Consider the following 20,654-nt stretch of genomic DNA (forward strand, 5'->3'; position numbering starts at 1 on the left):
TCATAAATGGGCAATTAAAATTGTGCCATCTCTTGTTTGTACCTGCTCAAATGTTCTAGCTTATAGTTTGTTAAGCCCACTCTTTGTGATCTTGCTTCTTCTGCTTAGACATCATTTCCATGGGGTAAGACAGACTGCTCTATGCCCAGGAAGAAAAGGGATGTCCTTACGCCAAGGCCCCCCCTTCTCCTCCTTTTCTGTGTCCCTCAGGATGTGCAGCCACCAAGCTGGTGGCTGGGCTAAACACCAGCAGACTCCTGCAGAGGGGGCAGTTGGAGCTGTGCTGTGCCAGCTGGAAGAGTGGCGTCTGTTCCACATCCCATGGGTTAGGGCAGCTCTCCCCAAGTGGGAGCAGGGTTGTCGCCTGTTGCTGGTGTTGGTTCATGTAACCTTTTCTGTTTGTTGTAGGGTTCTTTGTAACAGCCAGCAGCTGGAAGTGTTTCCTGCTGTAATGACTTCTGCCCTTGGCAGGCACTGTCTCTTTGTGGAAAAAATTAGAGGAGGCATTTAGCGAAGTGAGACAGAAAACAAACAGAGCAGGGCAGGAGACTGCAGGGCTGCCAAGGAGGCTGGGCTCCTGACACAGGGATGTGGGCACTCTCTGGACGGAAGCAGGAGGTGGTGGGAACGCAGCATGGTGGAGCGCCCTGCCCCAGCACCCCCAGAGTCCTACTCCCGACCCCCCCTGCCTCCTCCCCAGAACCCCCGGCTCCTGTCGTCTCCTCCTCAGCACCCTTCTGTTCCTCCCTTCCCTGGATGGTTGGGCAGCAGGACCTGGGCTGTGTGCCAGCTCTGGTACCCGATACCTCTTCTCCTCCTCTGCGGGTGCCACTAAACCCGCGGGGCTCCGGCCCCCGTGACTTGAGCCAGGCCTGCTGCTCGCCCCCAAGGGCAGGGGGTGTGGAAGCAGAGGACACACTGCCTTCAAATATTCCGAACACAGGGCTCACCCTGCCTCTGTCCTCTCTCCCAGGTATGTCTATGGCATCAGGCCCTGCCTCTATTTCTAGGGACAGCAGTGTGACCTGGTGGGGGCTGGAAGGGGGATCAGCGGCTTGGCTGGCAAGGGAAGCATGTTGGGGCTTGCTGGGGACCCACGGGGGAAGCTGAGGTTCTCTTGCCTATTTTGAGTTGAGATCTGTTTGCTCAGAGACAAGCAATGGCCCCGGTGAGGTTTCTGTGTGCGAGGGGATTGCAGTTGTGTTTGCAGATCCCTCTGCTAATCCCGAGTGAGGATGTCTCCTCCCCGCAGAGGCACTGGCAGGCTGTCAGGAGGGGATTTTGGGATGTTTTCTCTGGAAGCCCGGTTGGCTTACAAGGGCAAGGCAGGAGCTGTCATGCCCCCGAGCTCTCTGTGTGGGAAGCCTGGGGAGCGGTGCTGCAGATGGCTGCGACATCAACAGGGTGGCACCTGCCGGGCTGGTGCCTTTGCAGATATACTGTCCTGCTCTGTCTTTCCCAAGCGGCCCAAGGGGCTTCTAAAATCCCTCTCCACATCCCACCGGCTATGTTTTGGCTCCATGGTAGCTCAGGCTCCCCAGCCGGCAGGGTCTTACCCGGGGAGGAGGCGAGCTCTGCCCAGAACCCCACGGCACCTGCGCCAGGGACGGGCTGCACTGCTTTCAGTGCGAGCCGGGGCTGGCAGGAACTACAGATCCCAGCATGCTGCTGCCTGCCTCTTCCTCCTCCTCCCCCTCCTCCTCCTCCGCCCTACCTGGCAGGGCGCGGGCAGGGATGCTGCAGGCGGCGTTGGAGCAGGCATCGGCAGGGCATGTCCCGGGCGGGCCGGGGACACGGCGCCGGCAGCCCCGCTGCAGGTGAAGCGCTGGACAAGTGCCGGAGCACCCCATGCTGCGCCGCCCCGACTGGAAAAGGACAAGGCAGGCCCGCGGTTCCTCCTGGCGGCTAATCCCACTCTGCGCCGGGAAGAGGGGGTGACCGGGGAGGGAAAGTCCCTTCTCGGGGCTGTGGGAGCTGCATCTCTGGGGCTCTCGGAGCGGTGCCTGAGCGGTGCAGCGCCTGGGCAGGCGGTGACGGGGAAAAAGGAGCGGTGGGTGCCCGGGAGGCGACAGCAGTGCCGGGGACGCCCTTGGCTTTTCAAGGTGACCCAGGAAAGGGCTGTGAGAGCCCCAGGGAAGTGGAATTGAAAAGGGGAGATTTGCTGGTTCTGGCCGGAGAGGCTGCTGAATTAAATGTGTCTTTTGTGCCACCGGGCCCTGGGCGTTGGAGGGAGCTGGGGCGAGCAGGGTGGGCAGACACAGCCCACTGCGCACATGCTTCACTCACAGCCCCAGGATTGGGGACAGAGAGCTGCAGGCTCACAAATCCCTTAAGAGCCTGCTGCAAGCAGCTGGGCAGCCAGCATGAGCAGCCTGGGTATCTCGGGAAAGCAGTTTCCTTTCAGAGGGAAGGCTTGCTGTGCCTGGTCAGCAGAATAAGGCTGTGTGCCGCAACCCCTTGGCTTAAGGACTCTGAGCTGCAGGTTTCCAAAGCTCCTGCACTGTCCTCTCGTCATTTTCTGGGTTGGTGTTTGGCTCCCAGTACTGTGGAGCACTTACTGGCAGCATGGGTTGGGGTTAAAACCAGTGCTGCCCCTGCCTGGCATGTGTCTTTCACTTTCCCATAAAATCTTCTGTTTGTTTTCCAGACGGAGAGCAGCCATAAGACTTGCTGGGACCTGTCCTAACTCTTGCCACACAAGATGACAGCAAGAGACGGGCCCCAAGATAGGTAATGATGGGTTCTGATGTAGCTGTGGGGACACATCCAGGATACCAGGGGGTGACAGGACAGAGGGACCCCAGCATCTGGGAGACTCCCTCTGCTGCATGCTAACTGGGCTACCAAGCTGTCCCTTCTTTCTCAGCTTTTCCACAGCAAATGGGCTGTAAACTGTAAAGAGTCCCCTGTAAACACACCTGGGGAGCAGTCCCCTGTAAACACACCAAGGTCTTTCCCAGACCTTGTTATGGATGCTGTGTATCTGGGTGCCACATTTTGAGGAGCAGCCAGCCTCTCCTTGCATTCGTAGCCTCCTGGGGAGGGTCTCCCACTGCCCCTCTGCAGTGCCACATCTCTGGCAGCCCAGGCTAGCAAGGGCTGTGGGGCAGGGCACTAAATATTATCTGGTGCCTCCCACTGCAGGGTCAGGGACAGTCAGAAGCAATACCCAGCTTCTGCTCCAAACCCCACTCTGTTCTCTTCACAGGTACAAGGCTGTTTGGCTGATCTTCTTCATTCTCGGCCTGGGAACGCTGCTGCCATGGAATTTCTTCATGACTGCCAGGGAGGTGAGGGCTTCCTTCCTGCTGTTGTCCATGACAGTAATTGTCCCTTGTCATGTCTAGGGACCATGGTGTAGATGTGGCAGCATGGCACAGCATGTGTGACCTGGGTGTGATGTGTGGCACTGAGGCAGCAGGAGGGATGGGGATGGGTCTGAACAGAGAATAAGGGTGGCCTTGAAAGGCCTCACAGGATCTCAGCCCCACCAGGCTCTCTCCTTTGCAGTATTTCATCAGTCGCCTTGGGGACCCGGAGGAGACAAGCTATGTCAGGAACCAGACTGGTGAGACCACCTTCACACCCTCCTACCTGCAGTCCGTGTTTGACAACTTCATGACTCTCTGTGCCATGGTGCCCCTCCTTCTCTTCACCTGCCTCAACTCCTTCATCCACCAGCGGTGAGCCTTGCTCCGTCGTTGCCCCTGCCAGCCCCCATAGGGCCACCCTGCCCTGGCCTGTTCACCTGTCCCAGCACTGAGCCAAGTTACAGCCTGTTTGGTCAAGTCAAAGGCAAAACACCAATATCCTGTCTCGGGGTTTGGCTGCGATTCCCACAGTTAGAGCTTAGTCAAGCCCCAGGTTTTTAGGGGGTTGGGTTTTCCTCACTGAGACCTTCTTTTGCAGGATTCCCCAGCAGATCCGCATCTCAGGCAGCCTGGTGGCCATTGGGCTGGTGTTTCTAGTCACTGCGATCATGGTCAAAGTCCCCATGGACCCTCTTCCCTTCTTCGTCTTTACCATGATCAGCATTGTTTTCATCAACTGTGAGTGAAGCACTGGGGGAAGGAGAGGGACACAGCCCCATGGCTAGGGCTGATCCCTCTGGGAGAAAAGCATGAACTTCACAGTGGGAGAGCCAAGGGGGAGGGGGACTTGCCTTGCCTCACAGGGCAGGGGCCTTGGCTCTCTGCAGAGGTGCAGTTCGTCCTTGCCTTTGGTTTCTCATAAATGCTCATCTTTCCCCTTTGCAGCCTTCGGCGCCATTCTCCAGAGCAGCCTGTTTGGGCTGGCAGGGCTCCTGCCTGTCAGCTACACGGCCCCCATCATGAGTGGGCAGGGTTTGGCTGGCACCTTCGCTGCTTTGGCAATGATCTTCAGTATTGCCAGTGAGTAATCCCTGCCTTGCAGGTGACAGGGCCTTCCCAGACCACTGCTGTCACAGCATCTGTTGAGGTCATGCTGTGTGGAAGATGGCAGCAGGGCTTTTCTCCTCTCAGCTGTCATCATCTTCCTTTCCTCTCCCTTCCTGTGCTCTCAGTTGGTGCCCAGCAACCCGAGAGCTTCATCGGTTACTTCACCACGGCCTGTGTGACAATCGTGCTGGCAATCGTCTCCTACGTAATTCTGCCTCACATGGTGAGACTGCTGACCTGGTAGGGAAGGGCTTGGGGACGTTGGACCTTTGCACATCCCAGCACAAGAACCCATTAGCAGCCTCCACTTCTTGTGTCAGAGCAGGTTCTCCTGTTCTCCCTGAGCACTCTGGGATACTTCCCACCACAGATACCCCAGTATACTTGGGGTATCTGAGTCCCTGGCTAAGCAGGAAAGCATCAATATCAGACATAATTGGAAGGAATACTCCTCCCATATTGCCCATATCTGCTGTTGTCACACGGCCCCTGGCAGCCTTCTTTCAGCACGCATGAATGAGTCCTCCCTGCTGTCTCTCTGCAGGACTTCTTCCGATACTACTCCATGAAGGACAAGACAGAGTACCGCGTGTACAATGCAGAACTGGAGACCAAGAGAGACCTGATTAAGAAAGGTGAGGGGCTGAGAGAAGGAAAAGAAAAAAGAACTTAAAGAATGAGATAGAAGGACTGAATTAGATCTTTGCTTTCTGGGGCCTGCTATGCCCTACTTGTGTCTCTCCCTGCAGACGAGAATGGGATGGAGCAGAATAATTCGAAGATCATCCCTATCCACAACCCTGATGAGCAGCCCTCTGTCATTGCTATTTTTAAGAAGGTCTGTGAGTTTCCAGCGAGTTTTGTCCTGCCCTTCCTTTTGGGATGGGCACAGGTGTAGGAGAGCATGGGGAGAGGAGACCAGCCCTACCCTGGTCTCTTGCCCTGTGTTTGGTACCAGCATTTTTCTTTCATCTGCCTAGCTCTGGGTCTTGGCTCTGTCTGTCTGCTTCGTCTTCACTGTCACCATCGGCGTCTTTCCTGCCATCACAGCTAACGTGTCCACTGTCCTCGGAGAGGGAAACAAATGGGGTAAGTGTGCCAGGGATGGGGGTGAGGTGGGGAAAAACTGAGAACAAGGTACATGGGAGAAAAGATGGTGGGGCTTGAAGGTATGTGTGGTGGGGTAACCCTGTCTAGATGCCAGGTGCGCACCAAAGTCACTCCAGCTGGCCAGGGGAGAAAAAATACAACAATAGGCTTTTGGGTCAAGATAAGGACAGTGAGAGATCACTCATCAATTACTGTCACAGGCAAAACAGACTCAACTTGGGGGAAATTATTTTAACTTATTTACCAGTCAAATCACAGTAGTATAATGAGAAATAAGAAATAAATCTTGAAACACCTTCCATTCACCCCTCCCTTCTTCCCAGGCTTAAGTTTATTTATGATTTCTTTATCTCCTCCCTCTGCAGTAGTGCAGGAGGATGAGGGTTGCAGTCAGTTCTTCACACATTTCCTCTGCCACTGCTTCCTTCTCAGGGGGAGAACACCTCCCACTCCTCCTCCAGCATGGGGACCCTCTCATGGGAGGCAGTCCTCCTTGAAATCCAATGTGAGTGCTTCCCATAGGCTGCAGTTTTTCATGAACTGCTTCATCCTGGGTCCCTTCCATCGGGACACAATCCTTCGGGAACAGACTGTTCCAGCATGGATCCCCTGCAGGGTCAGAAGTCCTGCTGGCAAACCTGCTTCAGAGTAGGGTGGTGTTCACAGGCAGCAGGTGGATATTGACTCACTTGACCTCCTTGGGTTGCAGGAGGGCAGTCTGCCTCACCATGGTCTTCACCACAGGCTGTAGGGGAATTTTTGCTCTGACATCTGGAGCGCCTTCCCCCCCTCCTTTTCCACTGGTCTTGGTGTCTGCAGAGCTGTTTCTGTCACATAGTCTCACTTCTCTCTCCGGGTACAATTGCACATGTTGAGATTTTTTTTTTCCCTTTTCAATATGTCATCCCATTGGCCCTACCACTGTCACTGATGGCCTTTGCCAGTGGTGGGTCCATCTTGGAGCCATCTGACATTGGCTCTGTCAGACCTAGGGGTGCTTCTAGCAGCTTCTCTCAGGAGCCACCCCTGTAGCGCACCCTGTTACCAAAACCTTGCCACACAAGCCCAATACAGAATGCTGGAAGGGAAGAGGGAACCACTGTGCATGATGGTTTGGATGTGGACACCAGCCTGGCTGGGAGACCATTCCAGGCCTTAGTGGGAAACTGGTAGGACCTAGATCTGAAAGACAGTCAGTCTCCATGCAGTGGGTATGAGGGACTGGGGCACACTTGGATTCTCACTGACCATGCCCTTCTTCAGGTTTCTACTTCATTCCTGTCTCCTGCTTCCTGCTCTTTAACGTCTTTGACTGGACAGGCCGGAGTCTCACTGCCCTCTTCACATGGGTAAGTATGGGGCAGGGAGCAAATGCCAGGCAGTGTCTATCCCTAGGTCCTTCAGCCACAGCTCTCACTGGGGCTGCCATCCAGGCCTTGGAGCAGGAAGGAGGTGCAGAGATAACTCCTGCTTTAAGCTCTAAGCGCAGATTTATGGGTCAGAGCCAAGAACCACAGTGTTGTTCTGTCCTCCCACCTCTCTTTCAACATGGCTTGGATGAAGGTGCCTCCTCCATTTCAGCCTCTCTGTAAACAAACCTTCACTCCAGCTATGCAAATGACGAGACAGGATGGCGACAGGGAAAGAGGGTGAAAGACAGGGCAGCCCAAAATAAAACCTCTGGCCTTGGCACAGGACACAGCTGCTTCAAAGACCCTTGTCCTGGAGCAGGGCAGGGCCATGCCATGTGGGTCACAGAACTGTCCCTTGTCACATCCCCTTGCTCTCATCTCCTCAGGATGGGCAAGGAAAGGGGCTTTCCTGTCTGGGTCTCTTCCTGCCCTTTCACCCACCCCTGTTTCCCCCTGTATTGTTCAGGATGTTTGTTTGGAGAAGCTCCTCAGGACCACATGCCCCATGGGGTCTGCCTGGGCCTGCCTTCCCCATGGCCTGGAGCTGCTTCTCTGCTGGCCATCGGTGCTTGTTGCCTTCAGTCTTGGCCATGAGCCGCCTTGCCTGGTGTCCAGGCCACAGCCTCCATGGTGGGATGACCCAGCAGGAGATGTTTCCAAAACAAGGCTGTGTGGAAAGTCTGACTGCATGTGGTTTAGGCCACATTTCCCTGGTTGGGGCCCCGCTCACTCTTTTTCTCCTCAAGCAGGAGAGGCAGCTGCTGTCTCCAGTTTGCCCCATGGGCATAGCAGCTGGCCTAACCTCATTTCCTCCTCTGTTCATGGAGTTTCCTGTGGCCACGCCAGCCCAGCTGCTCCCAAGGCAGCTGTGGTGGGGATGAGGTCTGTCTCAGTCTAGGGGCTGCCTTAGTCCCAGCTGCAGGGACAACACAGGGAGATGGCACCTCCTTTGTCCCAGCCTTAGTGGCTCAGGAACTCTGGTAGGACCTAAGGAGACTGTAACTCAGTCCATGCCTTTCCCAGCACATTCCAAAACAGCCCCAGCATAATCCCTTTCTCAGATTGCTGGATCTTGCCCTGCTTGCAGGGGATGGCGTAGGACGCTGAAGAGCTGGCTAAAGCCGTTTGCAGGCGCTGAGGTGCCAGAGGGGCTTTACCTCAGCCAGCCTTGTTCTGCACCCTGGCTCACTGCATGAGCGTGCACAAAGCTCTCTGGCCTGCCTGACTATTGCCAGCAGGGGCTTAACAGTTGCCCACAACCCTGGCTCAGTATTTTGGCTCTAGTGCTGCTTCAAGTCACCTGCAACAGGGCTTTCAGACCTAGAACCTACTTACGACTGCAGGTGGTGATGCTGAGATTTGTTGCAGCCAGGAAAGTCTTTCAGTAGCTTTGGCATCTCTGTGGCTCCTCCACAGCCCTGGTGCAGTAGGGACAGCCCTGCCAGCATGCCATGGGATGGGGAATGTGCAGTTCTCAGCTGCTCAGCAATCTGTGTTTTTCTCCCAGCCCGGGATGGACAGCTGCCTCCTGCCAGTGATGGTGGTCCTCCGTGTCATCTTTGTCCCTCTTTTCATGCTGTGCAACGTGCAGCCCCGTTACTACCTGCCTGTTGTGTTCTCTCATGACGCCTGGTACATCATCTTCATGATCTTCTTCTCCATCTCCAATGGCTACCTGGCCAGCCTTTGCATGTGCTTCGGGCCAAAGTGAGTGCGAGCTGGGGACAAGGGAAGGGTTGGTTATGCTCCCAGATGCCAGCCCTGGAATGAGTTGTGGAGTCTAGCTCTGCCCAGTTCTGGCATTTGGAGAAGATGCCACAGGCACAGAAAGGAATTGTCACTACCCACAGTGTCCCATCTCCCAGGCTTGTGCCTCCATATCCTAGGGATGAGGAAGTTGTCTGGGCTCTCCATTTTCCCCACTTGCCACACAGGGGAAGGGGCTGGGTGCGGCGGAGATCTGGAGGGAAGCAAAGCATGGCACAGCACCCACAGCAGGTTGAGCAGCCTTGCCTAGCACAGGCAGCTCAAGGAGCCCCACGGGGGTCAGAGAGGGATGTCCCTGGTGCCAGGAGCTTCAGGGTGGCCTGCCTGATGCACTTTATGAGCCAACAGTGTGGAGACTTGGAGTTCTTGTGCTCTGGAAGCCAAGGGGGATTTCTTCTTGCCGTTCCTCTGCTGCAAACTGAACAGCAGGGCACTGGACATGCATCCTGAGGATGGATCTGACACTTGTTTCTCCCCTAGGAAAGTGCTTGTGCACGAAGCAGAAACAGCTGGAGCTGTCATGGCGTTTTTCCTGTCACTGGGTTTGGCCCTAGGAGCTGCTCTCTCCTTTCTGGTCCGAATGCTCATCTAGCAGAGGCACACAGAGGGTGCAGGGACACCAAGAGATGGCTCCGCATCCTCCACTGAGGGCCTGGACACCTCAGCACTGTGGGGAAATAACAGCTCCCACCTGTCCCTGCCAAATCACACTGCCACAGCACACCCAGGGACGGTTCCACTCCCGCAGGCTTGGCCTGGTTCCTGCCACGCTCGGCTGTGTGATGCCTTCAGGCCTCCGTGCCTTCTCCTTCCCTGTGCTGTGTGTGTTGTAAGACCCCCGGGATCTCCAGCTGCCTCCCATGCTGTGTAACTTCCCTGGCTCAAGGCCGAAAGCCATTTTCAGCCTCTTTCTCTCTGAGAGAGTGAAAGGCTGGTAATTAGTGTTACTCCTTCTCTTGCCCTTGTCTCCAAAGCACCTAGGAGATACTCTCCTCCTAGGGGGCCTGGAAATATCCCACACCCTCCTGCTGGTAGACTTGTGAATGGGGAGGAGAGCCCCAGCCAGCCTCCCATCCCTGCTCTCTGCTATACGCACATCCACCCAACCAGTGTGTCCCAAAAGTGTAGACATCTGTGTCCCAGCCACAGAAAGAGCCAACACCTTGGCTAGGCTGAGGGAGGAGGAGGTCTCCACACCCCGCCTTCTCCCCCTCTCCCTGCCTCTCTTCCCTTTTTTTTTGGTGATTCTGACATTGGGTTTTTTTTCAGCCTACTGGTTGTGTGACAGGAGGTTTTACTGTTGGTTACAAGAGGAAAAGCAGCAACTCCCTTCCCAACAAAGCTGCCTTCCCTACCCATGTGTGCTACAAGGGAAGGCCTCACCTTACCCTTGGCTTTCCTGTCCCTTGTTGTGTAAATGTGTTATACAGTTGCCATTTTCTATAAAAAGGACAAAATGCTCCTTTCGGTGTGTGTGTTTGTCACCACAGGGGAGAGGGGCTGTGGAGGGTCAAGGGTTGAAGTGAGAGGGCCCTGGCATTTCCTTACCATCCTGTAGTCCCCTGCCACCAGCATCAGAAATGGTGGGAATGGTGTGTGCATGCCCTGCACAGCCAGGCCCAGCTGTGAGGACACAGCCAGTGTGGGCAGGGGATCGTAGAACCGTAACATCAGAATGGCTCAGGTTGCAAGGGGCCTCGAAGATCAGCCAGTTCCAAACCCCCTGCTATGGGCTGTGACAACTTCCACTCCACCAGGTTACTTGCAGCCCCATCCAGCCCAGCCCAGAAGACTTTGAGGGGTGGGGCATCCACAGCTTCTCTGGGCAACCTGTTCCAGTGCCTCACCACACTCAGAGCAATAAATTTCTTGCCCAACATCTAAACCTTCCCTCTGTTTGAAACCATTCCCCCTTGTCCTGTAACTACATGCTCTTTGTCCCTGTCCATCTTTATTGTGGGTGCCCATCAGGTACAGGAAGGCCACAATTAGGTCACACCAAAGCTTTCCCCAGGCTGAACAATCCAAATTCTCTCAGACATCCCTTGAGGAGAAGTGCTCCATCCCTCTGATCATGTTGCTGTTCCTCCTATGGACTATCTCCAAAAGGTGCAAGTCCTTCCTGTGCAGGGGCCCCAGAGCTGGATGCAGCACTGCAGGTGGGCTCTCACCAGGGCAGAGGGGCAGAAAACTGTCCCTTGCCCTTCTGGCTGTGCTGCTTTGGATGCAGTCCAGGACACCACTGTGTTTCTGAGCTGTGAGTGCACGTGGTGAACTCATGGCCAGCCTCTCATCCACCAGCACCCCAGGGATGCCGCCCTCGAGGTACACCAAGGGACCACTGACACCTCTGACAAAGAGCAGATGCACCTTCATATTTTGAGGTGCAGTGATGTGCAGCACTGCATCTGGGAGCTTTCCTTGTGCCTGGGAACAGCCAGAGTGCCACCTCCTGCTCCTGGGGTGAACTACACCAGCCTGCCAGCGGGAATCCTCTTCCCTCTGTCCCACATCATTCACAGCCATCACCTCTTTGCACCACCAGGCACCAAAACCCATGTGGGAGCTCGGGTCCCCTCATCCCACTTCCAGCTTCCTTTGCTGGTCAGGGCTTTTGTACCCACGGCTTCAACACAAAATCACAGAATGGTGAGGTTGGAAGGCACCACAGTGGATCATCTGGTCCACCATCTCTGCTTAAGCAGGGTCATCCTAGAGCACAGGCAAAGGATTGTGTCCAGACAGTTCTTGAGGACCTCCAGTGATAGAGTCTCCACAATCTCTGTGGATAATCTGTTCCAGTGCTGGGTCAGCCACACAGTAAAGTTCTTCCTCATTTTCAGGTAGAACTCCCCGTACATCAGTTTGTGCTTTCTGCCTCTTGTCCTATTGCTTGGCAGCACTGAGCAGAGCCTGGCTCTGTCCTCCACACCCTCCCCTGAGATACTTATAGGCATTGATGAGCTCCCCTCTCAGTCATCTCGAGGCGGAATAGGCCCAGGTCCCTCATTCTTTCCTCTTAAGAGAGATGCTCCTGTCCCTTAATCATCTTTTTTACCCTCCACTGGGCCGGCTCCAGGGGCTCCTTGTCTCTCTTGTCCTGAGGAGCTCAGAAGCGGACAGAGTACTGCAGATACTGGAATGGTAAGGCTTAAGATTATTTGTATTATTATTTCCCTTGGACATTGTAAGGACAACGTCTCCAAACACTGTTTTGCAGCGGTGACACGGGCCTGCCACACACTCCGGCCCTGACACCTTCCGTCCCCGCCCCTGCTGCCGCTGGGCTTAAGTTCCACGCAGCCTCAGGCCGGCAGAACTACGCGGCTCCCGGCCTCGGGGGGAGCTGCAGGCTGAAGCTGGGGCAGTGCGGGTTCCCAGTTCCCTGCCCCAGCCATGGAGCCGAGGAGGCGCCGCCGTACCCTCTGTGGAATACTCTCGAATGGTTTTCTAGCCGCGGCTGTATTCCTCCGCGACGGGGCGCGGAAAAGAGTTCCTCGCTGGAGCTCCCCGCCGCCCCTCGCCGTGGCGCTCGGAGGTCCCGCTCCTGCGGCCCTCCGAGCGGCGTGGCGAAGGGCGGCGGGGAGCCGCGGCTGGCGACCGCAGAGCGGCAGCGTGAAGCCGAGCATCCCTTGCACGCCCGCCCCCGCCATGGCCGCCGCTAAACGGCAACGCCGGTGCCTCCCATACACCATGGATCTGTGGTCTGCTGACCAAGACCCCTTTAAGGCGGAAGGATACAATGTGCCGTGAGGCTCCCCCCTCGTTCCGTGCCTATAAAAAGCGGCCGGAGGGGGGATGTAGCTCTTTCACCGGTCCCTCACGCCCGAGACGGTAGGGACGGGACGGGGAATGGGACTGGGCCTGATGCCCCCACCGCCCCCTCTCTGGCGCTCATGCCCTGAAAATGCACTGAAAACAGGCATGTGTTTGTCTTGTAGATGCCCGAGAAAGTGCAGCATGAGGAGGAGGATGCGGAGACCTTCGCCTTCCAGGCGGAGATCGCCCAGCTCATGTCGCTCATTATCAACACCTTCTATTCCAATAAGGAGATCTTCCTGCGGGAGCTCATTTCCAACGCCTCCGACGTGAGCCCGGGCGGGAGCGGGCTCCTTTCTCTGCCGGGGGGTCGGGGTCGGGCTGGTGTCCTTGCAGGGGTGCCCGGGGAGAGGCCGATTCCTGGCTCTCCGGGAAGGCTTGTACAGGGAGGGGTGGAGAAGGCTGTCGAGTAGGGAGGCCATGTCGAGCATCCCTTTCTCCCCTAGGCCCTGGATAAGATCCGCTACGAGAGCCTGACCGACCCCTCCAAGCTGGACAGTGGGAAAGACCTGAAAATTGACATCATCCCCAACCCCCGGGACCGCACGCTGACCCTGGTGGACACTGGCATTGGGATGACAAAAGCAGATCTCATCAACAACCTGGGCACCATTGCCAAATCTGGGACCAAAGCCTTCATGGAAGCCCTGCAGGTGGGTTGCCTTGGGCTGCATGGGTTCCCTGGGTCACAGGCTGACACTGAATGTACAGATAATAAATAAACAATAAAAAGGCCCTGCTGCCTTGTTTGCCATGGGAAATGTTGGCCTACTCAAGTGTGCTTCCCCCACCTTTCTAACACCAGGGAGGAGCTCAGGGTAGAGCTGGTTGCCTGTTGGCACTTGCATGTTTTTCTCAGTGTGCTTGACCCAGTTCTTTGCTGCTGTGAATCAGTCACAGACATTTTCTACCTCCACCCTGGTGTTAGCAGCTGCTCTCTGCTTTCACAGGCTGGCGCAGACATCTCCATGATTGGGCAGTTCGGTGTGGGTTTCTATTCTGCCTATCTGGTGGCTGAGAAGGTGGTTGTCATTACCAAGCACAATGATGATGAGCAGTATGCCTGGGAGTCATCAGCTGGGGGCTCATTCACTGTCCGAACTGACCACGGTGCGTACTGTACAAAAAGCCAAGCACGTTTTCCTGCCAGCAGCTCCCCTTTTGCTGGTGCTCCCCAGAGCTGTGCTGCACTGTCAGTCACACTGGTTAATGCTGGCTATCACATACATTGAGGCTGGAGGAGCTGGTCACGCTTGGTCTCTGCCCTGAAATGCTGATATTTCTCTCCCCATACTGCAGGTGAGCCCATTGGACGTGGCACCAAAGTGATCCTGCACTTGAAGGAGGACCAGACTGAGTACTTGGAGGAGCGTCGTGTGAAAGAGGTGGTGAAGAAGCACTCCCAGTTCATTGGCTACCCCATCACGCTCTATGTACGTAAGGAAAGGGCTGTGGGAGCCAGATGGAAAGGTGGAGGCAGGTGTGGGTGGTGTTTGAAACAGGAGCACACAAAAGGCCCAGTGTATGATCCCTTTGGGTCCCTTCTGTAGTTCCTGGGTACTGAGCAGTGGTGCTCTCAGCTTCTGTGGCCAAAGGTGGTTTGAGGCTGAGGGCTTACTGGAGGTGAAGGAGGTGGGTATCCAGCCACACTAAAGGCCCTTGATCTCTGCAGCTGAAGATCATCTTAAATCAGCCATGGAAAAAGGAGGGTTCCTGCCACTTTTCTCAGACATAGCTTTTGGTTGCATGATGAGGGACTTTTGAGGACTGGTTCCAAGAGTTTTCATTCCAGATGATACACCTGTTTGGCTTTGGAGGATACCATTTTTCTCATCTAGAGCTAAAGGATTCTTGGTAACTTGGGACTAAACCTGACTATTGCTTGTTTCTTTCTCCACAGCTGGAGAAAGAACGTGAGAAAGAGATCAGTGATGATGAAGCAGAGGAGGAAAAAGATGAGAAGGATGAAGAGTCAGTGTCCAAAGATGAAGAGAAACCCAAAATTGAGGATGTGGGCTCTGATGAGGAGGAGGAGGGAGACAAAGGCAAGAAGAAAAAGACCAAGAAAATCAAGGAGAAATATATTGACCAGGAGGAGCTGAACAAGACCAAACCAATTTGGACCCGCAACCCTGATGACATCACCCAGGAGGAGTATGGCGAGTTCTACAAGAGCCTCACCAATGACTGGGAGGACCACTTGGCTGTCAAGGTGGGTGCTGGGCTACCCTGCCTTCCAGGGAGAGGCCCCTTTCCAGCCCTTATCCAGAGTCACCACATGATTGTGCCTCTGTGAGACTGAGCACTCTCAGGCCACTTGGTGATGGAGCAACCTGCACTGTGACTCCCCTGCAGGTGGAAGGATTGGCAGTGCCAGTCCATAAGCAAGATAGGAGGATGTGGGGTCTCAGAGAAGCACTGACTTCTCTGTCCAAGCCTGCTGTATGCCAGAGAACCTTGGCACACAGGGGAAAGTAGGCCTGAGCAGAAGGAAATGCAGGCTGCTTGGATGCTAGAGATGTTGCTGTGCCCCCTTGCCAGCCTCAGTGCTGAGGAGTGGCAGTTGAGCCTCCCTGCTGTGGGAGCTGGAGAAAGGAGAAGTGAAGCACCCCAGCAACTGTTTTTTTTTCCTGGTTCCACAGCACTTCTCTGTGGAAGGGCAGCTGGAATTCAGGGCCCTGCTTTTCATCCCACGCCGTGCCCCTTTCGACCTCTTTGAGAACAAGAAGAAGAAGAACAACATTAAGCTGTATGTGAGGCGAGTCTTCATCATGGACAGCTGTGACGAGCTCATCCCTGAATACCTAAGTAAGAGCCCCCTACCTCAGCCTCCCAGTGCAGACCTGGGATCCCCACAGCCTGTGGTTCCACTTCCAGTACAGAGGGACTGGATGAGGCGCTGGCTGGTGTGGGTGCATAGCAGTCAGTGTTTTAGCTCTTTCCTTGCTGTGTTGAAGCTCAGAATCCTTAACCTGACACCTGTTTTCATTCCCCCTATGCAGACTTCATCAGGGGTGTTGTGGACTCTGAGGACCTTCCTCTGAACATTTCTCGTGAGATGCTCCAGCAGAGCAAGATCCTCAAAGTGATCCGCAAAAACATTGTGAAGAAATGCTTGGAGCTCTTTTCTGAGCTGGCAGAAGACAAAGAGAACTACAAAAAATTTTACGAAGCTTTTTCCAAGAATCTGAAGGTGAGTTGGGCACTCTACCCCTGGAGGAGGGAAGGGCCCATGACCCATCTGCCTGAGGAGCAATCTTGTTCCTATGCTGTGTCTCCTCTGCGTGGATGTTAGGATAAAGGGAGTGGAGCCTGTGAATGCCTCGGAGTGCCTTTGTGGGCACCTGTCCCCTCTGGCTGCCCTAGGCCAAACACTCAAATGATCAGGAGCTGGGCAGATAGATGGCTGTGCCTCAGGGGCAGCCAAGTGCACCTAAGTCCTGTCCTGGAGACTTCATGCATCTCTTCTGTTCCCAGCTGGGCATCCACGAGGACTCCACCAACCGCAAGCGCCTTTCGGAGCTGCTGCGGTACCACACGTCCCAGTCAGGCGAGGAGGTGACTTCGCTTTCGGAGTACGTGTCCCGTATGAAGGAGAACCAGAAGAGTATCTACTACATCACAGGTGAGCCAGAGCTCCTCTGAGCCTAGCAAGGTAGATGCAGGTAATCTGCATACGAACCCTAATTTAAAACACTTCCTGCTGCCTTCAGCAGGTCATCTCTGCTGAATTACAGCTCATTCCTGGGGGCTGCGGAAAAGGCACCGTGCCAAGAACCCTGGCTGCTGCCAGTTTTATTTTAGGGGTCCCAAGTGACTGGTGGTGTTTGTCCTGCTGTAACCAGCTCTTACCTCTTGGTGATGTTTCATTTCTACCCTCCACAAACACAGGGGAGAGTAAGGAGCAGGTTGCTAACTCAGCCTTTGTGGAGCGTGTGCGGAAGCGTGGCTTTGAGGTGGTATACATGACAGAGCCCATCGATGAGTACTGCGTGCAGCAGCTCAAGGAGTTTGATGGCAAGACCCTGGTATCAGTCACCAAAGAGGGGCTGGAGCTGCCTGAGGATGAGGAAGAGAAAAAAAAGATGGAGGAGAGCAAGGCCAAGTTTGAGAACCTCTGCAAACTTATGAAGGAAATCCTGGACAAGAAGGTGGAGAAGGTGAGATGGGCAGGGAGCTTAGCCCTGTGCTGGAGGGAGGAGGGCTGGGTCCTCCGTGCTGCAGGTGGGGGCCCCCGCTCAATGCATGCCTCTCATCTCCTGCAGAGGAGCCGCTAGAGGAGACTGGAGGTCCCAGCATGCACCATCTTGCTCTAAGCAGCCAGGCTGCAGGCGAGGGGCACTGACCCAAATACGTGCATTGATGGGAGAGGGTAAGTGTGGGAAACATGCAGTGGGTGCTCTAAGTGCTGGCTGAGCTGTCCAAATTAGTCTGCAGCAGTCCTGGAGCTGCTTGGAGCATCTCTGCTTGCTTTGGGGTGTCCCCAGGTGAACCAGGGGCAAAGACTTGGGCTGTAAGTGTGCTGTGGCTGGGCCCAGTCCAGGGCTTATGGGGGCCTTGCTCAGCTAACCCTTGGCTATGTTGGCAGGTCACCGTGTCAAACCGGTTGGTCTCGTCCCCCTGCTGCATTGTCACCAGCACCTACGGCTGGACAGCCAATATGGAGCGCATCATGAAGGCTCAGGCACTGCGGGACAACTCTACCATGGGCTACATGATGGCCAAGAAGCACCTGGAGATCAACCCTGACCACCCAATTGTAGAAACCCTTCGCCAGAAGGCTGATGCTGACAAGAATGACAAAGCTGTTAAAGATCTGGTGGTGCTGCTCTTTGAGACTGCTCTGCTGTCCTCTGGTTTCTCCCTGGAAGATCCCCAGACCCACTCCAACCGCATCTACAGGATGATCAAACTTGGGCTTGGTGAGTATCCATGCCACTTCTCAAGCCTGCAGCAGGCCTGAAAGCAGGTTAACTGGTCAGGCTGGTGTCTTGGGGCACAGGGAGGCCAGTAAGGGAGCCATGCTGCTATGGTGTGCTGAAGTGGCTCAGTACATAAGTGGCCAGGAGAAAGTGTAAACCTGGAACAAGGTACTTCAGGAGGGCTCAGGACTCTGGGTGGACTGCCCTGTTCTCCACAACACCAGGAGCCACCACCAGGATGTTCAGATGACAAGCTGAGGCTTTTTATTCCTTCAGAGTAAATGTGAAAAGTCTCTCATGGGTTATGTGACCCATCTGGAGAAACAGCTTGTGCTTGCACACAGCCTTTTCCTCCAAATTCAGCTAAAAATGTAAGTCAGAAGGTGCTGTGGCTTGGCACAACTAACTTGGTATCTCTGTGCTGCCTAGTCTCAGTAGGAGTCAGGTGTTCTGTTAGTCAAGTTGCAGGTAGGGGGACTGTATGGTAGTACAATTTTCTGTTCAGAGTATACTGAAACAGCAACCTGCAGCATTTGAAACTGATGAGCTCTAGAATCTTGCAACTGCTTTAGTTGTGACTTGACTGGATTTACTTCATTTTTCTCTAGAGAAATGCTCATGGCTTAAACCACATTCTTCCAGCTTAAACTCCAGGCTTTGTGATGCTGGGTGACAAATCTTTTGTAGTTAATTGGCTAAGGAGTGCACTCTAATGGCATAGGTAGTATCCGTATACTAGTGTAGATGTTACTGGGAAGATGCTACTGATTCAGGATTAGTGCTGGAGTTGACAATAACTTGTAACAATGTTGACTTGCAATTATTAGTTTTTAGCCTGGAGGAAAGGAGACTGAGGGGTGACCTCATTGCAGTGTACAGCTTCCTCACCAGGGGAAGCAGAGAGGCCTGCATTGAATCTTCTCTGTGGTGACCGGTAACAGGACCTGAGGGAATGTAATGGAGTTTTGTCAGGAGAGTTTTAGGTTGGGTATTAGTTAAAGGTTTCTTACCCAGAGAGTGGTTGGCCAAGGAACAGACTCCCCAGGGAAGTGGTCACAGCACCAAGCCTGCCAGCATTCAAGAAGTGTTTGGACAACACTGAAGCACACAGTGTGATTGTTGGGGCTGTCCTGTATAGAGCCAGGAGCAGGATTTCAGTGATCCTTGTTGGGTCCCTTCCAAATCAGAATATTCTGTGATTCTGTGGACTATTGGATGCTAATAGCCTCGTTCCTCAGGCTGGGGGTAGGAGCCAGGTTTGCTCTGGGAGAGGCTGTACATCTGGGATTAGGTGTCATCTGGAGGCCTTATCTCTTCCTTTTCTCCCCTCTCCCAGGCATAGATGAAGATGAGATGGCTGCAGAGGAGCCCAGTGCAGCTGCCCCTGAGGAAATCCCCCCTCTGGAGGGAGATGAAGATACATCCCGCATGGAAGAGGTAGACTAAAGGAGGAAGGCTCTTCCTTCACCTGCCAGACCCCTGCTCTATCATGTTTGCTTAGAAGATGGTCTGCTGCCACCAGCTGCTACTGACTTCTTGGTGGTGTCTATTCCTTTGGCTCTGTTTGGTTGGGGTTGTTTTTGGCAGGGTGCAGGAGGGCATGATTCCCTGTTTGTTAGTAGTGATTCAGGTAGCCTGAGGCCTGTCTGTTCTGTGTCTTTCTGCTTGTGTAGGAACAGCTGATGGGGAGTGGAGGTGTGAGGAGGCATCAGGCTTCCCCTCTCTCCCCTTCATGGAGTGTCCCATGTTACCAGTAGGCATCAAACTGTCCTTATTCCACTGGGGTGGGAGAGCCCTTCCTCCAAACTGCTGCCTCCCTGAAGCCCAGCATAGCATAATGTATTTTGGTTGGGTTTTGTTTGATTATTTTTCTGGATTTTTGTTCTACTGGAATTAAAGAATTGATGATTTACATGGTGGAGTCCCTTGTGTTTCATGCCTGCTCTGCTGAGGAAAATGTCTCAGCTTCTCCCGGGGGCACTGGACTCTGCTGTGTAGGTCTGTGCCCTGAATGCTTACTGAGCCCTGCTTTAGGAGATCTTTATCTCTTCCATGCCCTGGCAGGATGAAGTGGGTGGAAGGAACGTGTGACCTGCTGTGCAGGTGGGGTCATCTCCAATGAGCAGTAGTTCTCCACCTGGAGAGCTGCATGCCCCCCCAGCCTGGGAGCAAATTCCCAGTCTGTGTGGTACAGCTGGCTGAGCTGTGCCAGGCCTGAGCTGCTGCTGGCAGGTTTGACCTGAGCACCTCTGGGGCAGGACAGTGGCAGGAGCCATCGGCCTGTTCCATTGCAGTGTGGAGCAGGGTGTGGAGTGACAGCTCAGGACTGTAGTCAAGCAGCCTCTCTTCAGCTGTTGGGCCAAAGACTCAACTCCTTTCCTCCCAGCTCCAGCCTGCCCTTTTTGGCCTTCTGCAGCCATTGGGTGTTGGGCAGTATCTGCCTTCTTTCCATCTGTGTCCTAGAAGAGAAGCCTGGGACATCACCTCTGAGCTGCCCCTTGCACTGAGCTCAAACTCTGTGAGGTTTGTCACCCCTGGCCACAATGGCCCTTGGGGTTGTCAGAGAAAAGTGACACTTAACTTCTTCTGCTGCATTAAGTTCTTTTGCTGCCCACATGCCAGCTGCCACAGGCACAAAATAGAATGGGCTTTAGCAAGTATCCATCTTCAACAGGGAGGCAGAGCCTGCTGGAATCCCTTGCTGCACACCAAGACACTGACTGTGCTGCCAGTGTGGAAGCGGTGTGGGTGTAGCCTGCTAGGACAGTGGTGGAGCTGAGCTAGCAAATTGCTTAAAACCAGGATTTCTGTCTCGAGAGCAAGTATTGCCAAAGAGTGAATCAGTAAAAATTAACTTCTTAAGTTAATGTCCTGGGTTTTTTTTTTCCACTAATGTTTTGTTTAAATCTACATTTAAATTAGAAAGGTTATCCCATTGTATCCCATTCCTAACCTGGCAATGTGGTTTTTTGTTTTTAATCAAAGGAAATCACATGTCAGCAGATGGTGAGTGCAGACATTTGGGTGAATTTGTAAGGCAGGATGAAAAGCTGTGAGGTTGTACAGGCACCTCCAAAAGCTCAGAACTAGAAAAGGAGCACTGGTAAAACTGCTGGAGAGCCAAGTGCTCTGAAGCCTGGGCTGTGCTCAGCACCAGCTCTGGTATCCCTCCAGGCTCAGCTAAGTCACCACCGTCCCTAGTCTCC

General features: G+C 54.3%; 2 protein-coding genes across 8 annotated transcripts in view; both read left to right on the plus strand.

Annotated features, from left to right (window-relative positions):
* Positions 1 to 10,169, plus strand: part of SLC29A1 (solute carrier family 29 member 1 (Augustine blood group)) — a 33,577-nt gene extending 23,408 nt beyond the window's left edge. For 4 of the 6 annotated variants that reach the window (XM_077175795.1, XM_077175797.1, XM_077175796.1 and 1 more), the window contains 12 exons: positions 2,648 to 2,730; positions 3,209 to 3,290; positions 3,511 to 3,683; positions 3,910 to 4,049; positions 4,257 to 4,391; positions 4,544 to 4,641; positions 4,963 to 5,053; positions 5,168 to 5,256; positions 5,399 to 5,507; positions 6,792 to 6,877; positions 8,448 to 8,647; positions 9,188 to 10,169. In XM_077175795.1, coding sequence (XP_077031910.1) covers positions 2,702 to 2,730; positions 3,209 to 3,290; positions 3,511 to 3,683; positions 3,910 to 4,049; positions 4,257 to 4,391; positions 4,544 to 4,641; positions 4,963 to 5,053; positions 5,168 to 5,256; positions 5,399 to 5,507; positions 6,792 to 6,877; positions 8,448 to 8,647; positions 9,188 to 9,299 — 1,344 coding nt within the window. In that variant the 5' untranslated portion in view covers positions 2,648 to 2,701 and the 3' untranslated portion in view covers positions 9,300 to 10,169. Of the gene's footprint in view, positions 1 to 1,697; positions 1,881 to 2,647; positions 2,731 to 3,208; positions 3,291 to 3,510; positions 3,684 to 3,909; positions 4,050 to 4,256; positions 4,392 to 4,543; positions 4,642 to 4,962; positions 5,054 to 5,167; positions 5,257 to 5,398; positions 5,508 to 6,791; positions 6,878 to 8,447; positions 8,648 to 9,187 lie in introns of those variants that run through there. The other 2 variants (XM_077175793.1, XM_077175794.1) reach the window with 2 other exon arrangements.
* Positions 10,170 to 12,275: 2,106 nt separating this feature from the next.
* HSP90AB1 (heat shock protein 90 alpha family class B member 1) lies at positions 12,276 to 19,360 on the plus strand. Of its 2 annotated transcripts, none has more exons than XR_013181436.1 (12): positions 12,276 to 12,541; positions 12,649 to 12,795; positions 12,973 to 13,179; positions 13,477 to 13,636; positions 13,826 to 13,959; positions 14,427 to 14,738; positions 15,169 to 15,334; positions 15,529 to 15,719; positions 16,004 to 16,151; positions 16,418 to 16,686; positions 16,792 to 16,898; positions 17,115 to 17,253. XR_013181436.1 is itself a non-coding variant. In XM_054630343.2 (12 exons), exons 2-12 carry the CDS (start codon positions 12,649 to 12,651, stop codon positions 18,892 to 18,894), a joined length of 2,178 nt encoding a protein of 725 aa, XP_054486318.1. In that variant the 5' UTR covers positions 12,388 to 12,541; the 3' UTR covers positions 18,895 to 19,360. The 2 variants fall into 2 exon arrangements, 1 of the variants encoding a protein (XP_054486318.1); XM_054630343.2 differs by lacking the exon at positions 16,792 to 16,898 and adding an exon at positions 18,785 to 19,360 and having other exon boundaries at positions 12,388 to 12,541; positions 17,115 to 17,448.
* Positions 19,361 to 20,654: the final 1,294 nt, after the last annotated feature.

This window comes from Agelaius phoeniceus, chromosome 3 (assembly GCF_051311805.1).
Source record: "Agelaius phoeniceus isolate bAgePho1 chromosome 3, bAgePho1.hap1, whole genome shotgun sequence".
NCBI lineage: Eukaryota > Metazoa > Chordata > Aves > Passeriformes > Icteridae > Agelaius > Agelaius phoeniceus.